The sequence below is a fragment of the Polyergus mexicanus genome, unplaced genomic scaffold, assembly GCF_030449975.1.
Source record: "Polyergus mexicanus isolate NDT 795.1 unplaced genomic scaffold, iyPolMexi1.0 SCAF_18, whole genome shotgun sequence".
NCBI classification, from domain to species: Eukaryota; Metazoa; Arthropoda; class Insecta; order Hymenoptera; family Formicidae; genus Polyergus; species Polyergus mexicanus.
The window spans coordinates 4,354,198-4,376,843 of record NW_027223338.1 but is presented as its reverse complement, the minus strand read 5'-3'; the positions used below and the strand labels follow the sequence as shown (position 1 = coordinate 4,376,843).

General features: G+C 31.2%; 2 protein-coding genes across 5 annotated transcripts; both read left to right on the top strand.

Moving 5' to 3' along the window:
- Positions 1-1,511: 1,511 nt before the first annotated feature.
- Mats (MOB kinase activator-like 1) lies at positions 1,512-5,509 on the top strand. Of its 3 annotated transcripts, none has more exons than XM_070310209.1 (5): positions 1,512-1,864; positions 3,376-3,542; positions 3,709-3,876; positions 3,951-4,114; positions 4,297-5,509. In XM_070310209.1, the coding sequence occupies exons 1-5, from the start codon at positions 1,851-1,853 to the stop codon at positions 4,375-4,377; spliced, it is 594 nt and encodes a 197-aa protein (XP_070166310.1). In that variant the 5' UTR covers positions 1,512-1,850; the 3' UTR covers positions 4,378-5,509. The 3 variants fall into 3 exon arrangements, with proteins under 3 accessions (XP_070166310.1, XP_070166309.1, XP_070166311.1); XM_070310208.1 differs by having other exon boundaries at positions 1,513-1,864; positions 3,649-3,876; XM_070310210.1 differs by lacking the exon at positions 1,512-1,864 and adding an exon at positions 1,903-2,543 and having other exon boundaries at positions 3,649-3,876.
- A 9,788-nt stretch (positions 5,510-15,297) lies between these two features.
- LOC138940979 (fatty-acid amide hydrolase 2-like) lies at positions 15,298-22,448 on the top strand. Of its 2 annotated transcripts, XM_070310199.1 has the most exons (12): positions 15,358-15,391; positions 15,472-15,596; positions 15,663-15,839; positions 16,073-16,292; positions 18,665-18,879; positions 19,202-19,313; positions 19,460-19,617; positions 20,304-20,444; positions 20,770-20,871; positions 20,931-21,098; positions 21,312-21,494; positions 21,876-22,448. In XM_070310199.1, the coding sequence occupies exons 2-12, from the start codon at positions 15,594-15,596 to the stop codon at positions 21,990-21,992; spliced, it is 1,596 nt and encodes a 531-aa protein (XP_070166300.1). In that variant the 5' UTR covers positions 15,358-15,391; positions 15,472-15,593; the 3' UTR covers positions 21,993-22,448. The 2 variants fall into 2 exon arrangements, with proteins under 2 accessions (XP_070166299.1, XP_070166300.1); XM_070310198.1 differs by lacking the exon at positions 15,472-15,596 and having other exon boundaries at positions 15,298-15,391.
- Positions 22,449-22,646: the final 198 nt, after the last annotated feature.

The window sequence follows — 22,646 nt, the reverse complement described above, 5'->3', positions numbered from 1 at the left end:
GTATGACATGACCCTAATACAGGGGCTCAGACATTGGACTAAGAATTCTTTTAATAGTTTCTATTCTTATATAAAATCAAAAATTTGATAATAATTTTCTAATATGCAAAAGATATTTCAGATTTTAATAAATAAATTTTGAGATTATATAAAGACAAGAGAGATGTGAAAAAACTCGTTGTATGCGTAAATTCACCACAATCTTTTTACATCCGGATATCTGAATATTTCGTATGCAAAGAAATTGTGAATTTACGCTATTAAAAATTGAGTTTTTTCTTATTTCTCTTAGATATTCTTTGTCACTGAAGGAAATCGAATGTGTACCGAAAAATTTGCAATTTATAATTTCGTTATTATTATAATACAGAAAATCTATATACACGCTAGATCCTGACTCTTATAGGCCTAATTTCTTATTATTTTTTTCATATGTTAAGGATATTATGTCGATAAATATACATATAACGATAAAGCATTATTGCATATATATTATTATTGCTATGTTGCTGCAATATTATATTGCAATATTTCTGTAGGCGGACATTTTACTGTTGCTGCAATATCATAACAATGTTGCAGCAACATTTCGCAATGTTTCTGCAATATTGCAATCTTGCAGAAAAATGTTGCTGCAATGTTATTGCAATCTTGCGGTGCTGTATGGGGTGCGGCCCCTCTGGAATCAGCTCTAGAAGGGCTTATTGGTAAATCCCCCTCTGTTTAAACTAAAATGGCCGTTGATTCAGCCACCTAAAGCAAGATTGGCCGTCGATCCAGCATTCTTTGAAAATATTTCTGAAATGGCAGAAAGAAGCAAAGTTTACTTGTATAGATAGTATTATGTAACGATGCTATCAACTAAATATAAAGACAAAGTACATATACAAAGTAAGCAGTGTCCATTTTATCAATCTCGATGGAGAATTATTTCTATTACAATTTTTATTAAATATAAAACGATGAATCGTTAAAAAAAAAAATATCATTAGATTTCTTATTAATTTCTGAATCGGTCCATCCCCACCACCTTAGTAATACCGTTCCGGCTTCAATCTGGCAGCTCTGAGCGCGGGCCGCATCGCCGCCTAGCGGCAGCGGCGCGTACTACCGTAACCGATCGTATGTACACGCTCCACTATATTCATTTCAAACAGCCCTGGATATTTAAGGGCCTCTTTCAAGCTGGGACGCCCGGAACGTGTCCGGGCTTCCCGGGTGGTAGTTACGTCACTGACCTAGGATTACGTTCGAAAATTGAAATTCAAAATTTGCTTCTTGAAATCGAGTAGCGTTCGATTGACTAATCAAGACAGAGAAATTTTTGTTTCTTTTGTCCTGATTGATCAATCGAACGTTACTCTACTTTAAGGAGTGAATTTTGGAAAGTAACTTGAAAATCTCTAATAATTACGAGTAAAGAGAGAGAGAGAGAGAGAGAGAGAGAGAGAGAGAGAGAGAGAGAGAGAGAGAGAGAGAGGTGTTTGACAAAGATCCGTGACTCTAGTCGAATCGGCGCAAACGCCGTCTTATTTTCGCGAGGAAAGGATTATAACGTGAGTGAAGCCGGACGAACAGTAGACGGACAACATACAGCGGACAACGGAGATTCGTCATCCCGGTACGACAGCGTCAAGCAACGTTTGCGAGACACAGAGGGAGCGAAAGCATCGCGAGCGCGGCGGGCGATTGACTGGCAACGACGTCGCCGTCGTCTGCTATCGTCGGACAAACATCGCCGTCATCGCGTCCGTTGTCTCCTTATCGCAACGTAGAGTAGATCGGAGTGTAAAAACGGAGCGAGAATAGAGTGATTCAGCTACAACTATATACACAACGAGCCCATCACAATGAGCTTCCTATTGTAAGTCCTCCATCGCCTCGCGAATTTTCCTCTCCAATAATCGCCGTCGAGTCGAGTCCCCTTCGTCCGATCGATATATATGTATATATATATATATATATGTGTATATATGTCTCGAAAGAACCGGGAGGAAGAGTAAACAGGACATTAGTCACAAGGATCTTCGAGGATTTCCTTGTTTTGTGACGAGTTGAATTTTTACCCGCGAAAGCTTCATTTCTCGTTTTATTCGAGAATACGCGTACGCGTTTGTTTGCGTGTACCTTTTGTTTTTCTTTTCTTTTACACGTCTAATCTAACGATGATCAAGTTTATCATTTTGTGAACGACGATAAATTCATCGAGAGGGGATGGAGATGTGCAATACGCCGGTGTGTGAATCGATCGAGGATAAAAATAGCGCGGGCTACCTATCGTGCGGAAGCTTTCCTTTTTTTTTCTTCTTCTTTATTTTTTTACGCATCTTCCCGTGGGAACCCAACATATTCCTCGAATGTCAGGATTATCTTGCTCGATGCAACGCGTAATCTATGAATCATCTCCCCGTCTCGGCGGCCGCGCCTTGTTTCTTGCCGTCAAGTGTTTCGAGATCGCGATATCGCGACGCGTCATGTCGCACGCTTTGACATTCGCGATCAGCTGAGCGTCGCGCCTTGCGGGCCGAGCGTGTCTGTAAAAGGTTCGTTTTTCTTTTACAGCTGCGCCTTCTCACGCTTTCCGCATGTATAATGAGATGGACATATATATATATATATATTTAGGTTTTTTTTCGTGGAAGGAAAAAAGAATTTGGGAGAAAATGTAACTTTAAAAAGAAATGCGCGTTATCGTTTTCTTTCTCAGCTATTTTCTGCAATACAATAGAGCAAGTGTACATTTTTGAAAAGAAAAAAAAAGGGGGGAAGAATTTGCGAAACAGAACATAAAAATGTTATGTGTAACAAAAAATCTTTTTAAATTATTTTTTATATTTGTATTTCTTTTTATGTACATATGATGAAGTAAACATGCATGTAGTTAGGCTTTCGAAAAAAAAAAAAAAAAAAATTTGGGGGGAATATTAAAAAAGCATAGTGAAAAGGAAGAAATATATTCAATTATTATTTTTTTTATTTACCGTTAAAATAAAATTTATGACGTGTGTGTGTGTGTGTGTGTGTGAGAAAATTATTAAAATAAATTGGTAAAGCTAGATTTTTATTATTTACATTTTGTTAGATGTGTTTGTTATTTTTAAACTTTTCAATAAAACGATATATACAAACAGTTTAATTAGATGCTGTTAATTTCTTACCTGAAGAGATAATGTGATGAATGAATGTCCTTTATTCATTCTGTATGGGATGACTCTTATATTTTTCTTTCTTGTTTTATGTTTAGCTTCATTACATTCTGTATCTGACAAATGTTGATTCTCAAAATGTTAATAATAATAATTTATTTCAACGGCATATAATAACATGAATAAAAATTATGGACATAAATCTTTGTCTTTGAATTTTTTTCTCAAGTGGGAGCAGGTCTTCAAAGACCTTTAAACCAAAGAAGAACATCCCTGAAGGCACACATCAATATGATTTGATGAAACATGCCGCCGCTACATTGGGTTCCGGAAATTTGCGATTGGCCGTTATGCTCCCCGAAGGGGAAGATTTGAACGAGTGGGTGGCCGTTAATAGTGAGTTGAAACATCTGTTTTTTTATATATATATATATATATATATTCTGTTTCTTTTTGTATTGATCGGGCAAATAAATTTTATCTCATATCTGTTTTTCTTCAGCTGTTGATTTTTTCAATCAAATCAATATGCTTTATGGCACCATTACGGAATTTTGCACAGAGGAGAGCTGTCCCATTATGTCGGCTGGACCAAAGTACGAGTATCATTGGGCTGATGGTCATACGGTAAAGAAACCCATCAAGTGCTCAGCGCCCAAGTATATAGACTACTTAATGACCTGGGTGCAGGATCAATTAGACGACGAGACTCTATTTCCATCTAAAATCGGTGACTATCTCATTTTCTATACATCAATTATCTCAAATTTGTGAGAATTAATCCTCGATTATTTTTTTTTGCAGGAGTTCCTTTCCCAAAAAATTTCTTATCAATCGCAAAAACCATTCTGAAACGGTTATTCAGAGTATATGCCCATATTTATCATCAGCATTTCAGCGAAGTCGTGCAGCTCGGCGAGGAGGCACACTTAAATACATCATTCAAGCATTTTATATTTTTTGTTCAGGTATACAATATCTAGTACGATATGACAATGATATACATAATAAATTTTATGTAATGATATAAATGGGGGATATTTTTATATAAAAAAAAAAGAGATGTAATATTTAAATCTAATATAGATTAAAATTGTCATGTAATGCTTAATTTTACTCTTCAGATCCAATCTATCTAATTAATTTATAGGAATTCAATCTGATTGAGAGAAGAGAGTTGGCGCCTCTGCAAGAACTAATAGAAAAATTGACGGCAAAAGATGCGCGATGAGTTTGCCTATCGTCTACGAGCTACTCGTCTCTTCAAAACCTCTCCAAAGAATCTCTCAACGCTATCTTTTCCAACTCGCACATGTAATCACATTATTTATCCACTAACCGCTAATCTTACCATCTGTCTCTGTCTCCAAGTAGAAAACGCAAGTGCATCGCCGTTTCGGAAACAAGTGACTGATAATACGAATGAATAATTACAGTGTTTGCTTCAAAATTTCATTCTTTTTATGGTGATATATTCTGTATACTTGCTGAATCCATATACACATGCGTACACAGTCACCATCAAGTGGATAAAGATAACGAATTTTGAGATACATCTGATTTCGTGACATATTGCTTTTTTCGAATGCTTTTCAAATACATTTCATTGTTAATTATAATTTATTGCGCTTTATCAAGCGCTGATATGCGAGAGAGAGAGAGAGAGAGAGAGAAAGAGAAAGAAAGAAAGAGATAATCGGATCGTCCAAAAGTGCGTGTCGGTACAAAGCATAAGCTTATCTCGAAAAACAGAAACGTTTTAAAAACATTAAGTGTAAACGTGTTCTTTTCTGCAAATGAACAAGACCATTGCTCACGAGTTTTGTTTGTCTCTCGGATTTTGCATTTTTGTTATTATTACCTATTGCTATTATCAGATGTAAAAATATTGTCTATTATACGAATATAGAGATTATTGATTGTTTCATACAGTTGCATGTATGAAGGCAATAGCATATCGTAAATTTTGTATGGTTACTTTTATGTTTAAGGATAGTTTTATAAATACAGTCCTATCGTTTTTCGAATTAACATATATATGTATATCCTCTGGGGTCGTAAAAAGAAAATCGTTAAAAAAATTAATGCTATCATGTTAATTATGTAATGGCTATTTTAAGAAATATCATCATCTCTTTGTTAAGCGCTTCTTTATGTGACTAGGATTTTTATAATGCGTTTTGTCCCCGTAGAGAGTGACATACATTTTCTGCTTTAGACGCTTTTAAAATACCGGTGGTCAGACCGTTTGCGTCGTATTGCTACAATTTTTCGTATATTTTTGTTAGTTTATTACAATCTCGTATTTTTTTCAGAAAATTAAAAAAACATGAACTTTATTTCGGTACATTTGATCAATTTTATTATAATGATAACATATGAAAAAAACGAATTTATTTTGAGAAATGAATAAACGTTTTTTTTTTTTCGTTTTTGACATTATAATCCAATATGATTATAGCAAGGAAACAGAAGTCTTAACGAAAAAAATATTAATGGAATCTATCTCTTTTTTAAACGCTTATTGATGTAATGCGATGTTTTATGACGCATATTATGCACATATTTGGCTTTGTTTTTCTTACATTTTACCGCCTAATTGAATTTTCACTACAATGAAGATTTTTTTATCGAGTAGCACTTTAATCGTCACAAAATTCGAATCACAACATCTGGTATTTCGATTACTTTTATACAGTCAATACTTAATGAATAATATTACAACACTATACAATGTTTGGTCTAATTACATACCGCAAATTGCTGCAAAAATCTTAAATATCACTAATAATCGATCAACATCGTCAACTATTAGCCATCACTTATGTACATAAGATACTTATTTACTTCTTCACGAATGTATCAAGCAATTTGTCATTTCTTTCGGCAAACTATGATAACAATAAATCTTTAAGAAGATTCCAAAGTGCTAAGAGAAAGTGTTTTAAAAGAAAAAAAAAAATATTTTTTTCATTGTAGACGTTAAAAATTCGATCGTGCGAACTTTGTATGTATGTATATGTGTGCGTGTGTGTATGCGCGCGCGCGTGTCGCAAGCTTTTTATATATAAATACGGCTTTTTTATGAAAAACTTAAGCTTTTTATAAGATGCTTTATAAAATTGCCAAGTCTTTTTATAAAAAGATTGATTTTTTACGAAAAGTCTGCAACATATATGTATATGTGCGCATCATATATCATCATGCATATACATATATGTATATACGCATACACGTCGACGTATTTTAGTATAACGATAATGCCGGGATTACGATGAACTTAACGTAAAGGGACGCGATGGAACGTGAGCTGAAAGAGTCACGTGAACAGCCCGACTAAACGAAACACACAATGTCAAAACTTGACATTGGCAAGCTTTCCTATCGCGTTAAGTTCTGATATTTCACGTCATGTAAAGTCGATCATAATTAGTCGCATATAAAACTACGTGTTTTAAATTTTACGTTACTTAATGTCCCGTCACGTCCCGTTAAATTCGTCGTAATCCCGACTTAACAGAATGGCGATTGACAGCAGCGATTTAAAGTGACAATGCTAGTATCGTTGTCAGGAAACGAAGACGACGCATATATACGCTGAATATAAGCATAAATAATAATAAGAGTAATAATAATAATATATTCGGTACTTAAGAAAGAATAACAAACAGCGAGAATGAAAAATTAAGGAGAAACTGGACGGATCAGCTATCTCAAAAGTTAATAAATCTAATACATCATACGAAGAAAATAAAAGGCCATCAAGAACCAGCGCTGTAATTTGTACGCATATGTTTTATTACAATCAAATTACATTGATATTTTGACTACATGATAGATAAAATCACAAAAAGCGTTTCGGTCCCTTTTTTGGACCATCCTCAATTACAAAGTATATGGAATATATTATATCAAAAATTAATTAGTTAATTAATTAAATCTAATACATTTTGAGATTTATAAAATTGACATTGCGCAAAGCTTTTTTATACTTTTAAAATATAAAATTAATAATTAATTTGTGAGTTAAAGTAAAGATTTGTCCTGTAGAATATAATTTCACTTCAAAATCGTAAATATCTTATATCGAACTAACTTTTTTATAATGACTATCACGATTTTAACTGTACGACGCGAAAAAATTCATGAAAATAAAAATTTTAGTTTTTAGCTGTGATCCGTTCAGTTCTTCCTTAACACGCATTCTTTGGAAGTGGTATAATAGCGCCCGTTCGCGATGAACGGAGATAGTCGCCTAGAAGAATATATATTACTTTGCGTTTTCGATAACATAACTGTTATAGATGAATTATTTTTGATCCTATATATTTGTACGCATATTATAGATTTATAGAACAACGTCACGACTATTATTCACTCGTGTTGTTTAGACGTTTATCTAAACTCTAAGCGATGATTCTTTTAATCGAAAAAGAACATACACGCTTCTTTTTTCTTTCGTTAATTTGTTTCCAAATTAGCCGAGAATTTGTATGAAAGATTGAAAAATTGATACTATAGAGGATGCGAATTCGCGAAGATAGATATTTTCTTCGAGCATTCGCGGATTCTCTATAACACCTATAGATTTTTATTCGATATAAATGAACTAAATTTTCAGTTCCTATCTTTGGCTCTTTTAAAATTCGTGCATAATTAATCTCTAAGATTGAAGAGGAAGATGGAAAATTGACAGGAAATTTTCTAAGTTTGATTAGATATCGGTTTTGATTGAACTTGATTAATATTCGTTGTAGAGATGCGGATGTATTAATAATTTAATCGCGTCAGACGAAAAGATCACTTTTATTCTATAAATCGTCTAGCAATTATTTCTTACGCGACAGGAAAGACGAGTTCGTGTGTTGAAATAAGGGTTGTATTTTTTTTTTTTTTTTTTTTTTTTTTTAACGACCTTTCGCGGAGAGTTCTCAGCGATCAACTTTCCGCCTGTCTGATAGTAACGCTAGTGTGATATATGTGCAATGTAAATAATATTTTTCACGATTAAACGGGGGAAACTCCCGTGTCCAGATCACGGCGTATTACAGCCGCGTATAAAATGTTTATAGTCTTGGATATAATCTTGTAATCTTTCTGTAATAAATATCTCGTTTCGATTGTACTCGTCTCTCTTAATTTTTTTTTTCTTATTATACAGGATTATTCGGAAAGATTAGGAATTTATAAAATGCGTTAATGTGCGGGATCGAGTAGGTAAAAATAATTTACATAAACCTATGTCCGAAAATGCTTTATTAAAGAGTTATGAATTTTTCAAAGATAAGACTGATTTTATGGATACTTTGTATATAGCACGAATCGCAGACAGAAATGTTCGAATAAACTCCGAAGTTATATTATATTTTTAGTTTAAGAAAAATTAGTTTTTTTTTATGATTATTTGCGTAATTATTTTCGTTTCTGTATATGTCGTCGTATGCTAGAAAATTTGCATAGCACTTATAAAATCGATGTTACATGTAATTAGAAACTAATGAGAAAATCCTATTATTATCCCAAGCATCGTTTCCTGCCTCCCTCTAATTATTCTTTTAATAAGTTATACATATCTCTACTTTCGAAAACACACCGAAAGAAAAGTCTTACCCCAGACAACACAAAACATCCTCAGGATCATCCTGAATATGTCCAGGACAGTTCAGGACATTTGTAGGATGTTTTAAGATATTATTATAAATATATTTATAAAAGTTTAAGATGCGTACATAATTATTTTTAGTTGTGTCGGCTATTTTATATAATTTAGAAATCTTAAGTATTATAATAAGTATTAATGTCCTATAAATGTCCACTGGATAACCCCTGGATGTCTGTAGGATATATCTGCCCTGTCTATTATATTGAATGTCTTTTGGATTTCCAGAGGACATATATATGTGCAATTAATTGTTAACGTTAATTTCGTTTAATATTAATAATTGAATTTGATGCGCACATTTTCATATATCCAAAATTATTATTTATTTAATATTTCACGAGAAATGTTACTGTTCGCAACATTCCAAAAACTTTACAAACAATATTCAACCGCTAGTTCGTTTGTTTACCGCTATGCGACACGCGAACTCGTATTTGAGATTTGGTCATGAGAATTATATAAAGCTTGCAAAGAGCAACTGACAAGAAATTACAAATGTAATTATTTTCTATCAGTTCAATTTCTGATGCAATCCCAACATAGGGAATTCAGATATTGGATTGTTTAGAAAATATTACACAACTCACACCCGGGAGCCAAACCTAAAATATTCATGTACAGCACGAAAGCCTCAAATATTAAAGAACGGTGAACTATTTTTAATATTAGATTTTTAATATTGGCAGTAAATAACAAAACATAATTTTAATTTATATTTAAATTTTAAAATTTGCTCCTTGAAACATACGAAAAATATCCCTAACATATCCTATAAAAATCCTTAGGATGTTCCACAGGATCTTCCTGGATTCTCCAGAGATTAATATACAGCTATCATTTACTCTTCCTCGGGACATCCAGAGGAGATCTGAGGATTACAATGGGATATCCTGAGGATATCCTACATGTATGTCCTGGATGCCCTTTGGACGTCCTAAGGACATCCTTGTGCTGTCTGGGTACTTTTCAAACGTTGAAATGCTATCAAATATATACTTTCTTCTTCTCGTCCCTGACAATTTTCAAACATTTTATACATTTGTATATCATTCATATAAATTTTGTACAAATTTTTTTTTTCCAGATATTAATGTTTCAATTATACTATATATCCAACTCTTGCTCTCTATCGAAAATTCTTGTTTCGACAAAGTTCAAACTCGAGTCGGCCAATAATAAAAATCCTATATGTATTATTCAATCACTTTTTTAACCTTTTAACTTCTGTGTATTAATATTTATAAACTGTGAAATGTTGAAATTTAAATAGAATCATACAATGGACTCAATTTACAATAAACAAAAAAGCATTTGGTTGGCCTTCGAAATAATGAATATTTTATAAATTATTTATTATTTCGAATGCGAGAAAAAACTGACGCACGCGCGTGTACATAATTAATTTATATAGATGTAGAGCCGCCAAAAAAAAAGACATACATAGACAATAAGTAGACCAAATAATTAATTTAATTGATAAAGTTGTTCAACTGAATGAAGAGAAAAATTTCAATAATTTACAAATTACAAAAATAATTTAAAAAATTAATTAATTGAACTACATATTTTCCATAATAATACTAGATTATAACAATAGCACAATATTTTCTAGAAGTGCGTCGTGAAATTTATAGTAAGCGTATTAAAATGGAAATGATATAGACAACGCGCAACGAAACATGCTTCGACAACGTTTGCCCCACTCGTCGCTTCTTCAGACTCGTTTCTGTCCATGGTTTCTTTTTTGAATCGGTGTGAATTAGTCATGAATGGTGACGGTCGCGAACTGGACGTGATGCTCGCTCGCTCAGATTCGAATCGTATATATAAGTGATGAAGATCATCCTAAGAAGGGAGAATTGTTTTCGGCACGCTTTTCTAAGAACACGAAACAATTATAATTATACAGTCGAGGTAATTAAATTTATTTAACAAAATTAATTATATATTTACTATATATATATACTATATATATATATATATATATATATATATTTACTATATATATATATACTAAAAATCTTAAAATATTACTTAAAATTTATCTTAAGTTCTTAAAGTCAATTTCGGATAAATCATTCTTGCACACTAAATCCTTCAATTGCAATTGCTAATTGGATTAAATGAATCAACAATTTGCTAATTCTGAATCAGCAAGTTTCCATCTCTCTTTTCCTCAAATTTATAACCTTGATATATATATTTTAAAATGTATGTTTTTTTATTGCAAGTTTACTATTATACAAAGTGTCCGATAATTTTTGACACGCCCAAAGTGTGAAGGTAGATTAGGTCAAACTGAAAAGGAAAGTCCTGTACCATTTTACGATTTTCGTAATAATTATTGAGAAATTAATTAAAAAAGATCGACCAATTCGCGCAAGTATTACCGTGCGATGAGAAAAAACGGCCTAATATGGGCGGTATTGATATGTGGTTGCTAGTACGCGAGAATCCATCATTATGTACCGTTTGTATGTAACTTATTGTCACTTGTAAAGCGCTCCTCCCAAAACTTCGTCGCGCGCCTAATACTTTTGGGTTGTCTCTTCTCGCTACGCGCTTATACTCGTGCGAATTGGTCGATCCTTTTTTAATATTTTATTTTTATATTTTATTTTTCATATCAAAATATGTCAGATTAAAATATAAAATAACTCAAAAAGTATTTAATGAAAAAATACTTTATTATAGTGTTTCGGAAAGCTCTCGAGGTAAGCTACAAGAATATGTAATGAAAAATAGGGGGTTCCGTTTAAAAAATTCAAAGTGATTTTTATATGACCTTAACAGTAATATTCAAGGTCATACTAATATTATTATATAATGCGCCACTTAGAGCTCTACAACTTTTGCATGAAACATTTTTCATGAAAATGCGTTGTTTCCTCAAAAAACTGCTGATACGGGCGCTCCGTTACACCCTGTTTATTAAGATTATAATCTGGAAAAGAGAAAGATAGCGAATCGTTGATGATATATGTATACGCGTAGAAAAAAAATTTGAGGAAGCAAAATTAATTCTTGCTTGGTGTAATTGATATTGAATTGTGAATATAATGAATTAAATGTCTTCATTATGCGTTGTTATTAATGGGTGTATTTTATATTTAATGATTAATCTTTTCGTTGCAATTACTCATTTATTTTGCAGTGTAAACTTTAGTACTCTGTATGTGTAAACAAACGTAAAAAATAAGATACGATAATACAGCATACATAATACTAATCATATCATTGACTATCAGAATGATACGAGTTATCGAGACAATATATATTATAATATATGCTAAAAAAATATTTCTTTGACACGTTCGAAATATTTCTTTCAACACGTTTGAAATATTTCTATTTATAATATAAATTATGATGTAATTTTAATTGAATAGAAATGCGCTTATTTTTTCAATGCCATCATGGAATTCTCTCACGTTTTATGCAAATACATGAGAATTGCTACGAAGAATATCAATCCCCATACAGCACCGCAAGATTGCAATAACATTGCAGCAACATTTTTCTGCAAGATTGCAACATTGCAGAAACATTGCGAAATGTTGCTGCAACGTTGTTATGATATTGCAGCAACAGTAAAATGTCCGCCTACAGAAATATTGCAATATAATATTGTAGTAACATAGCAATATAATATATATGCAATAATGCTTTATGTATATTTATCGACATAATATCCTTAACATATGAAAAAAATAATAAGAAATTAGGCCTATAAGAGTCAAGATCTAGCGTGTATATAGTTTTTCTGTATTATAATAATAACGAAATTATAAAATGTAAATTTTTCGGTACACATTCGACTTTCTTCAGTGACAGAGAATATCTAGGAGAAATAAGAAAAAACTCAATTTGCAATTGTGTAAATTCACAATCTCTTTGTATCTGAAATATTCAGATATCCGGATGCAAAAAGATTGTGGTGAATTTACGCATACGAGTTTTTTCACATCTCTCTTGTCTTTATATAATCTCAAAATTTATTTATTAAAATCTGAAGTATCTTGCATATTAGAAAATTATTATCAAATTTTTGATTTTATATAAGAATGGAAACTATTAAAAGAATTCTTAGTCCAATGTCTGAGCCCCTGTATTAGGGTCATATCATACGACTTAAATTAACAAAAATAGTTATTATATATTTTTAATCTTACTAGCCGCTCTTTGTAAACTTTGTATAATCATCATGATTAAAAATTAAATGCGGAATAGATAGCGCAACATGCGCCGCTTAGTGGTAAACGAATGAACTAGCGATTATTGAATACTTTTTTTGTAATATTTTCGGAATGTTGCTGTAACATTGCTAAGGTTATATTGTAAAATAATGTCTTTGCAATATTTCTGCAATATTACACTGCAATATGCAATATTGCAGCAATGTTGTTGCAAGCTTCAGTGCTATATGGGTCAAAACGAAAGTCTGTATATTTTTAATCGCGATGTGAGAAATTTTTTTCATACAATTTATAATTATACAATAAAAATAAATAAATAATTAAAATTGAAATGTCTATAATTAATTTTAATTATCTTAAAGAATAGCTCTCTCTTTTACAAAAATTCAAATATCTGGAAAAAATTTCTCTCATGAGAAAGAAAAAAAAAAACATATGTAGCACAATATGATTTGTGAGAAACGAAAAATATATAAAATTGAATATTTCCAATAATAAAATTATTAGATTATGTGAAATGAAAATTTTTATTTGACAAAATCGATTTGATTTATAAATATGTGGATTTTGCATATTGAGTGAATATTAGAGAGTCAAATTTTTTGATCAAATCTGATCAATAATCATTTTATTGATGCATAGAAATAAACTTATAACAAAAAAAGTTTCATTTTACAAATGAATTAAATTATTAATAACGATGATTGATTATTTTTTTTTTTGCATGATAAATCAAATCGTCCTACATTCAAAAGCAATTCAAGCTAATTTATATTCAATCATTTAATAGCGTATGCCAACTACGTGAGTTCTACTTATCTTGGCCGATGTCCCAAATAACAGAATTCTAAAGTATTCTAAAATATTCTGAAGGATTCTTATCTTTAAAGAAATCTCTCGAAATTTATGACACACGTAAATGATAATTAATTAACGAGTCATATAGATCGCGCTGCTTGAAAAATATTTCTTGCAGTTTTTTTCGTTCTTATGAATAAAAAAGAATATATATAATTAAATTTAAATATTTAAAAGAACATCGCTCTTTCACAAAATCCGTATATATCTAGACAAAATTTCTCTTATGAGAAAGGTGAATAACATATGTATTAGAATATGATTTGTGAGAAACAAAAAATATATAAAATCGAATATATAAAATGGATATTTCTAATAATACAATAAAATTATTAGATTATAGGATGAAAATTTTTGTCGCGAATCATAAGGTTTTTCAATTTGAAGTTTTCCCTCGTAAAGCGAATTTGTCTACGTGAAAAAGCACGAGGAAGGGAGATATATATTTGATTTATTATATATATACGATGACGCGCGGGCGTACGTACATGAGAGAAGAAGGTAAGGTGGCCTCTTAGAATTCCCATCTCGTGCCTCATTATCGTTTCAATGAACCGTATGCAGGATACACGACCTAGAACCTAGAAGAAACGTCTACAAAGCATTACGTTAGACATCCGTAGCTGGATTACTGCAAACGACCGCGTGCGTTCATCATAAAAATAAAATCGTAAAATTTAAGTTTACGCAATTTTCCACAATAACAATATCATTTTACACGTATTTTTACGTTAGTGTTAAATTTACGAATACGTTTCGTACAATGTTCACTTTGATTTTTATCTTGGTTTCACATTGTCTATATTTGTAGAAAAATTTTATAAAAAATAATGAGACGCTAAATATAACAATGATCCCAGGTAATAAACGTACGTCACATTTGACGTCAGAATAATATTATTTGATGTCCAAATGACGTCACTGGATGGTAAAGTCATGTGTGCTTGTTAGCTGGGATCATTCCAGATACAATATAATAATCATCTTCTTTTCGTGATATTAGAAAAATTGATCTGAAAGAATTTACTTTTTATATTAATATTGTATTATCATATCGGTTATATTATTAAAATTTTTTGAAATATTTATATTGATCTACATCTCGATCTTTTTTTTTTCTTTTTTTTTTCTTATTGCTCAATTATCTGGAGAGGTTCTTTGAAAGGAGTTTCCACTGGATTCGACATCACATTGATTAACTAATGTTGATTAAATTATTTTCAATATAACATATGTCAAAATAATATTTTTCTTATTTTTTTCTTTCTCCGTTAATTATTGGAAAAATTAAATAAGATAATTTTTTACTGTCAATTATCTCGACAAATTTAAGTAAAGGGATTAGATTGAACTTCGATTGTTGTCACGAAACATATCATCCATAATTAATACAATCGTGCTTTTTTCAGAATTGATGATTTAATTCGATGGTTTAATTATAGACAATCGTGATTAATCGCAATGACGTGACGGAATACATTATGAAACTATTCAATGTTCTTCACGGTGATCTCTGTTTTGATTATTCTGTAAGTTTAAGTTACTCATTAATGTAAGATGCATATGACACGATTCGTGAATCAAGAACTAAAATTTTTTTATTATCTAGGAGATACGAACTCTTTAAATCGCATCTTTAGATTGCATCTCGAAGAAATAAAGAATTTCTGAGATTTTTTCTAAAGAAGAAAATATGATAGAGTTCTTTACGCGATAAGAATAATCGATAAAATGGTAAGACTTAATCTAGATTTTGCAAATCAAAAATAGTTAAAACTACTGTTTCCCTTCATATAACAGGTTGGAGTAGCGATAATAAGGACATTAATAAAAGGCAGCTTGTTCTGTCTCTATTGTTTGCTCGGTCCATTATTCAAATTACGAGGCTTGAAGAAAAAACGACTATGTCCGCCGATTGATAATCAAATCTTGTTTAAACCGGCGACGGAAATCGCGCGGAGAATCCGCAGAAGAGAGGTAAGTCATCTATGTCTCTCGAGACAGATTACATAATCTCGAGATATTTTAATAAGGCAATATTACATACAGATTAATACAAGATATCTTCATATTTCAATCATTTATATCTCGAAAATTATTTCAATATTTTCGTTAAAAATAAAAATTATTTTAAATTGGCCAGAAAAAGATCCGCTATTGAAAGAACAGATAGTTTTGGTACATCTAGTATACAAATTTATTTTCGAAAGATCGGTTGTGAGGAAGTGATCATCGCGTACGTGAAGCGATGCAAGGAGGTGAATCCGTTGATCAACGCGATCGTGGAGGATCGATTCGAGGCGGCGGTTCGAGAAGCGCGTGATATCGACGATTTTTTGAAATCAACGACGATGAACGAGGCAAAAATTGCGAGCGAGAAACCGCTGCTAGGTCTACCTGTTACGATTAAGGAAAGTATTGCTGTTCAAGGTGGGTCACATATTTCAATCCGTTCTAATATAACAAGTATGCATACGCTACGACGAATATAAATTTTAATGATTTTATTTATGCAATAATATTATTGCGACACACGAAGATATTTAATATAACGCGCGAATCCTCGGTGATTTTCTTCTAGTTGATATTTGACATATATTATTGAAACTATCAATTTACGCATTTACATTAACTACGCGTGTGAATTCACGGATTTGCTATATACGCTTGACGTAATACGTTCAAAAGAATTGTCTATATCGTCTCTATATTCTCTTCCTTTACATATCTATCTCTCCGAGTCGTTCGTTTGCATATATTACTATGTTCACAATAACTCACGTGATTTAGTAAAGTTGTTGTCCCCTGAATAAATTCATAAAAAAGTTCTTCTTGGAATTCGCATTTAGAGATACTATGTAGTAATACGTGGTGTAATACGAAAGAGATTAGCATTAATAAATGTTGATTTAAAATTTTACGAATAAATTTTACAACATTTTACACATATTGTTCATTTCCCTTTTATCATTCTTGTACACATGTATATTTTTTAAAAACGTAATAAAAAATATATTAAATTCAAATAAAAACGATATCGGTGAAATAATTGGCACGATTATGACACGATTACTACGGCCCCCTATTTGAACGGTCGTTTCCGAAAGCATTTTTGAAGAGAAACACGAGAAAAATAGTAAAAAAATTTTCTGACCAATACTTTTCAAGATATATCATTTTAAAGTATTGGACATGATAATAAAACGTTACAAAACGGACAAAAATGACTTTGACCTTGACATATGTTGTGAAGCTCACTGTTGCGTCCATATAATAGCACTAAAGCTTGCAACAACATTGCTGCAATATTGCAATATTGCATATTATAGTTTAATGTTGCAGAAATATTACAAAGACATTATTTTACAATATAATTTTAGTAATGTTACAGCAACATTCCAAAAATATTCCAAAGAAAGTATTCGATAATCGCTAGTTCATTTGTTTACCGCTATGCGGCGCATATTGCGCTATCTATTACGCATTTAATTTTTAGTCACGATGATTATATAAAGTTTACAAAGAGCGACTAAAAAAATTAAAGATATAATAACTATTTTTATTAGCTTAAATTGTATAATATAACCCCAACACAGGGGACTCAGACATTGGACAAAGAATTCTTTTAATAGTTTCCATTCTTATATAAAATCAAAAATTTGATAATAATCTTTTAACATGCAAGATACTTCAGATTTTAATAAATAAATTTTGAGATTATATGAAGACAAAAGAGAGATGTGAAAAAACTTGTATGCGTAAATCACAATCTTTTTGCATATCTGAATATTTCGGATACAAAAAGATTGTGAATTTACAAAATTGCAAATTGAGTTTTTTCTTATTTCTCTTAGATATTCGTTGTCACTGAAGAAAGTCGAATGTGTACCGAAAAATTTGCAATTTATAATTTCGTTATTATTATAATACAGAAAATCTATATACACACTAAAACCTGATTCTTATATGCCTAACTTTTTATTATTTTTTTCATATGTTAAAGATATTATGTTGATAAATATACATAAAACATTATTGCATATATATTATATTGCTATGTTGCTGCAATATTATATTGCAATATTTCTGTAGGCGGACATTTTACTGTTGCTGCAATATCATAACAACGTTGCAGCAACATTTTGTAATGTTTCTGCAATGTTGCAATCTTGCAGAAAAATGTTGCTGCAATGTTGTTGCAATCTTGGGGTGCTGTATGGGCGAGTATCTTCCATGTGTAACTTAGAATCTAACCTAATCCATCTCCCACCCACATAACAATTATAAAATAGACCTCGCTTCGCGTTGTAAAGTATATGCATGGACACAGTGAGTTCCGCCCCCCTCTACAAAAGGGCTCCACTTCCGAAAGATATAACCTAACCCAAATCTATTTCTGATTTAAAACTAAAATTTGATTTGGGTTACGTTATATTAAACTGCCGAATTAAACTTTAGTTTTAAATATCTGAAAAATTATAAGAGACCGCCGATTAAGTTATAAGGAAAAGTTACTCAGGATCATGATCTTGACAACATATATCAAGGTCAATATTGTTGGATCCGTTTTTATAAAGTTTTATTATGTCCAATACTTTAATAAAGTGACATATTTCGGAAAATATTGGTCGGAAATTTTTTTTACTATTTTTCCCGTGTTTCTCGTCAAAAATGTCTTCAGAAACGACCTTTCAAATAGAGGGCCGTAATTATCGTAATCGCCCCAAATAATTTTATAGATTATAATTTTTTGCACTTAATACGTGCACTAACACGATAAAAATAAACGTTTATCTGTCTAGGGATGAGTTATTCGGTGGGAGTAAAGGATACTCCTTCGAGAGCAACGTGCGACGCCAATGTCGTGGCGAAGATTCGTGAGGCTGGTGGTATTCCTCTTCTTGTCAGTAATACGCCAGAATTGTGTTTGTGGTGGGATACATTTAACAAAGTAACCGGCGCTACCAGGAATCCTTACGACACTCGGAGAACCGCTGGAGGTTCTTCCGGTGGCGAGGTTTGTATATGATGTTTTCTTTTCCAAAAGAGCGAACAATTTTCCTTCAAAATAATCTCTGTTTACAATTTTTCTTTTAATAATACGTAATAGAAATTTATAATAAATAGAAAATGCAATATATAAATATGCGAAATAAATATATTAATAATTAAATATATATGTTCATAAATATATTATAATGGCATATATATAAATAAATTAAATTAAATTAAATTATAAAATAATTATAAAATTATTTAAATTATAAAATAATTTTAATTATAATTGAACATATATAAATAAATATATTATAATTTTATATATATATATATTTAATCAGGCTGCTCTTCTTGGCACTGGCGCCTCTCTTCTAAGCTTAGTTTCAGACATCGCTGGATCGGCTAGACTTCCGGCAATGTTTTGCGGTGTTTTCGGTCATAAACCTACGCCCAGTAAGTTGTTTACATCCATACCAAACAGTTAATAAAGACAGAAAAAAATATTCATATCTTTACAATTGTTTATTTTGGATTACACTTATTCATGAAAGAGTGTTACGATAAATAACGATTAAAATTGCTAATTTATATATTCGCAGACTGGGTTTCAGTAGAGGGCCATAAGCCTGGCGCATATGACAAAAATTGGTCTTCTTTTTTTGCAATTGGTTCAATGGTTAGATACGCCTCGGATTTGCCTCTTCTGTTGACAGTTATAGCGCAAACTGACGAAGCGAGAATTGGCTTTAATAAAAAGGTCAGAATCCAGATAGCCAAGAATATTAAAATCACGTTTTGCCAAAGCTTTGCGACAAAGTGTGCTTTAATTTTACAACAATTGTCTAGCAAACATTTGTCTTGTTTTGGTTTGTCGAAAAGTTTGAAGCAAATTGACGGCAAAATTTTTCGTCTCACGATGCTGTAAATAATAGAAAAAGGCTTGCTCGTAAATTTTACGCATAGAAGAACACGTATGATGCTATTCACGATGTAACACAAACTTTACGTCGCATTAGTAGCAAATTAGTAGCAAATCTTGTTATACGCGCTATAATAGCAAATTTACGACAAGAACAGAGTAAACCTTATTGTACACAATATGATAACATATTTACAAAACGAACAGAGCAAAGTATACTCTGGCACAACGAGATGCAAAATTCACGCAAATGACAGAGCAAACCTTGCCATGCACGGCATGACAGCAAATTTACAATTTTACTTTATTAAGTTTGCATCATTTTGCTTGCTGGGAATTTTCCTAAAATCTTAATATAGAGTTTTTTAAGTCTTTGCTTTGTTAAAATTTTCCAATTGTGATTACAAATATTTATAATAAAATATTCATAATATGTAATAAAATATTTATAAATGTGAATATATTTATTTTAATATTTCGCGAACTATAACAATTAATCAAAGTATTGCCACATAATCGTACAGGTCTGTCTGGAGGATATAAAATTCTTTTACATGGACCATTGCGGCTCAAGCGCAACCAATTCTGTGAATAATGATATGAAAGGCGTAATTTACAAACTGAAAAGATACTTGGAAACAACATATAGTATCAAAGTGCAAAAAGTATGTGGCAAGAGTTTTTATTACATTGTATAAGTCAATTTTAATTTGTGAAAAAAGAATTTTTTTTATTACTGTCATAAAACTTGCAAAAGTGTATGTGAGTCAAGATTTTAACCATTATAATCTACATATAATATATGTGAAAATCAAAGTGAGATCGGTGAGGTGTTACCATTCGCAGGTTTCACCTTGTCATATATAAAATTTATTGTACATTTATTAAGAATTAAAATCTACTTAAAATATATTAGATTTTACAATATTACTATATACAGATCTAAAAATATTGGCAGACATCGCATTTATTTTTTTCGATTATTCACAGGCAAATTTGGAAGATATGAAGTTATCTCTTGAATTAAGCGCATTCATTCTTCTGAGAATTCAAGATATATATACGATGTTTAATCGCTTGGATGATCCTAAGGTATAATGTAAATATTTCATAGAAAAAAACAAAATTATATCTCATAAAATTTTTTTCAGAAATCGAAGAGCGTACTTATGGAAACATTAAAGTATCTTTTTTTTATGTCATCGCATACTTTTCCTGCCATATGTTATGGAATAATAAATAATATCATCAAACAATTACCAGTCTCAGAATATAATAAATTATTGGAGACAAGAATGCGATTGAAAAAGCAATTTGAGGTAGATTTTATTCATATCTCTAAACTTCTTAGCAAAATTAGACACAATATCTGTTTATCTTAAAATATTTTATCTATAGTAAAATATTCAAAATATATAGTTGATACAAGCGCGAGTTTTAATCTGTAATATATGAATATACACATATATTATACATTAAAATATATATATGTACATACATATAACATTAAATAGTGCACGAAATTTGATTAGGAACTGCTGGGCGATAATGGTGTATTAATCTTTCCATCTTTCATCTCATCGGCGCATTATCCTCACGAAGGTCTATACAATGTATGCAATTATACTTACATGATGATCTTCAATGTGCTAGGATTTCCGGTCACACAATGCCCACTTGGCTTTGACAAAAACCAACTGCCGCTTGGACTTCAGGTGAAAAACCCCTTTTCTACTTGATTCTAACAAAAAATGCGAAAATTATTAAACAATTGTATTTTTAAATAAAAAAAGGAACAGACTCGATGGTTAAACAATTGGAATTAAAAAAATTAAAGATTAGCGCGAATCGGTCGTTGAATAAACGAGGAAAAAAAAATTTCTTTCCTCATCTGCACCTCCATTTTACGTTTGATTCGTATTGGCTTTTAACTTTTTTTCAATTATTTATTTATTTGAACGTCAAATGACGTTATTTTGGCATCAAATGACATGCATTTGCTACCTGAATAGTTTCTTTTTGTTTAAAAAAGTCTTATTAATTTTTTTTTTAATTTATTTAATTTTAACTTCATTTTTCTCCGCTTTTGTCTTTAGATCGTCGCAAATCCAGGTTGCGATTATCTGACGATTGCTGTGGCGCAAGAAATCGAAAGGACATTCGGTGGTTGGCGTGAACCATCAGAAAGCAAAAGACTTACTTATACAACGTAGCATAAATTTCGACGAAATAATATAGAATCCTGTTTTGAAAGTTCAGTGATCTAGCGTACTTTGCAATAGATAAAAATCGACCTAATATATTTAAATTTTCGGAAGAAGAAATTGACTGAATTTAAAATCATCATTCGGATAATACATATAATATATTATAATATAAAGATTAAAGCACATTAATTGTAACGATTAATGATTTTGTATTTTTGATACTCTCTTTTGTAATTTTAATTCGCGATTAAATCTGTATCATAGCGTCCCGATGCCACAATATGATTACGCGCTTCTTCTTCTCTTAGAAGAGAGATCTAATCTCTAAGATTATTAGCGCAAAATGGTGAAGGGTAAAGACCTATGATGCTGTAGGTTATAGTCGTAATTATATTACTTTATGATGTAGATAAGATAAGAATCACACTTGCCTTATTCACCTTGTTTTTGAAATTAAAAACATAGCGTCAAAACATCTGATATTGATCATGAAACCTTTATTAAATACGCGATGCAATATAATTTTTGCAACTGACTTAACTCGAAGAATCTATTACCTCTCCATTGCAATCGATCTGACGCGACATTTGTACGCATAAAAATTTAAGCGTTGTATTTTTTTACATCGCATTTAGATTTACAATCAAGAATGAACGTACA

Coding starts and splice junctions, on each gene's coding strand:
- LOC138940979 (XM_070310198.1), top strand. CDS start 15,344: ATGAAACTATTCAATGTTCTTCACGGTGATCTCTGTTTTGATTATTCT. Junction 15,392..15,662: donor ATCTCTGTTTTGATTATTCT/GTAAGTTTAAGT, acceptor TTCATATAACAG/GTTGGAGTAGCGATAATAAG. Junction 18,880..19,201: donor GAGGTTCTTCCGGTGGCGAG/GTTTGTATATGA, acceptor ATATTTAATCAG/GCTGCTCTTCTTGGCACTGG.
- Mats (XM_070310208.1), top strand. Junction 3,543..3,648: donor CGAGTGGGTGGCCGTTAATA/GTGAGTTGAAAC, acceptor GTTTTTCTTCAG/CTGTTGATTTTTTCAATCAA. Junction 3,877..3,950: donor TCTATTTCCATCTAAAATCG/GTGACTATCTCA, acceptor TTTTTTTTGCAG/GAGTTCCTTTCCCAAAAAAT.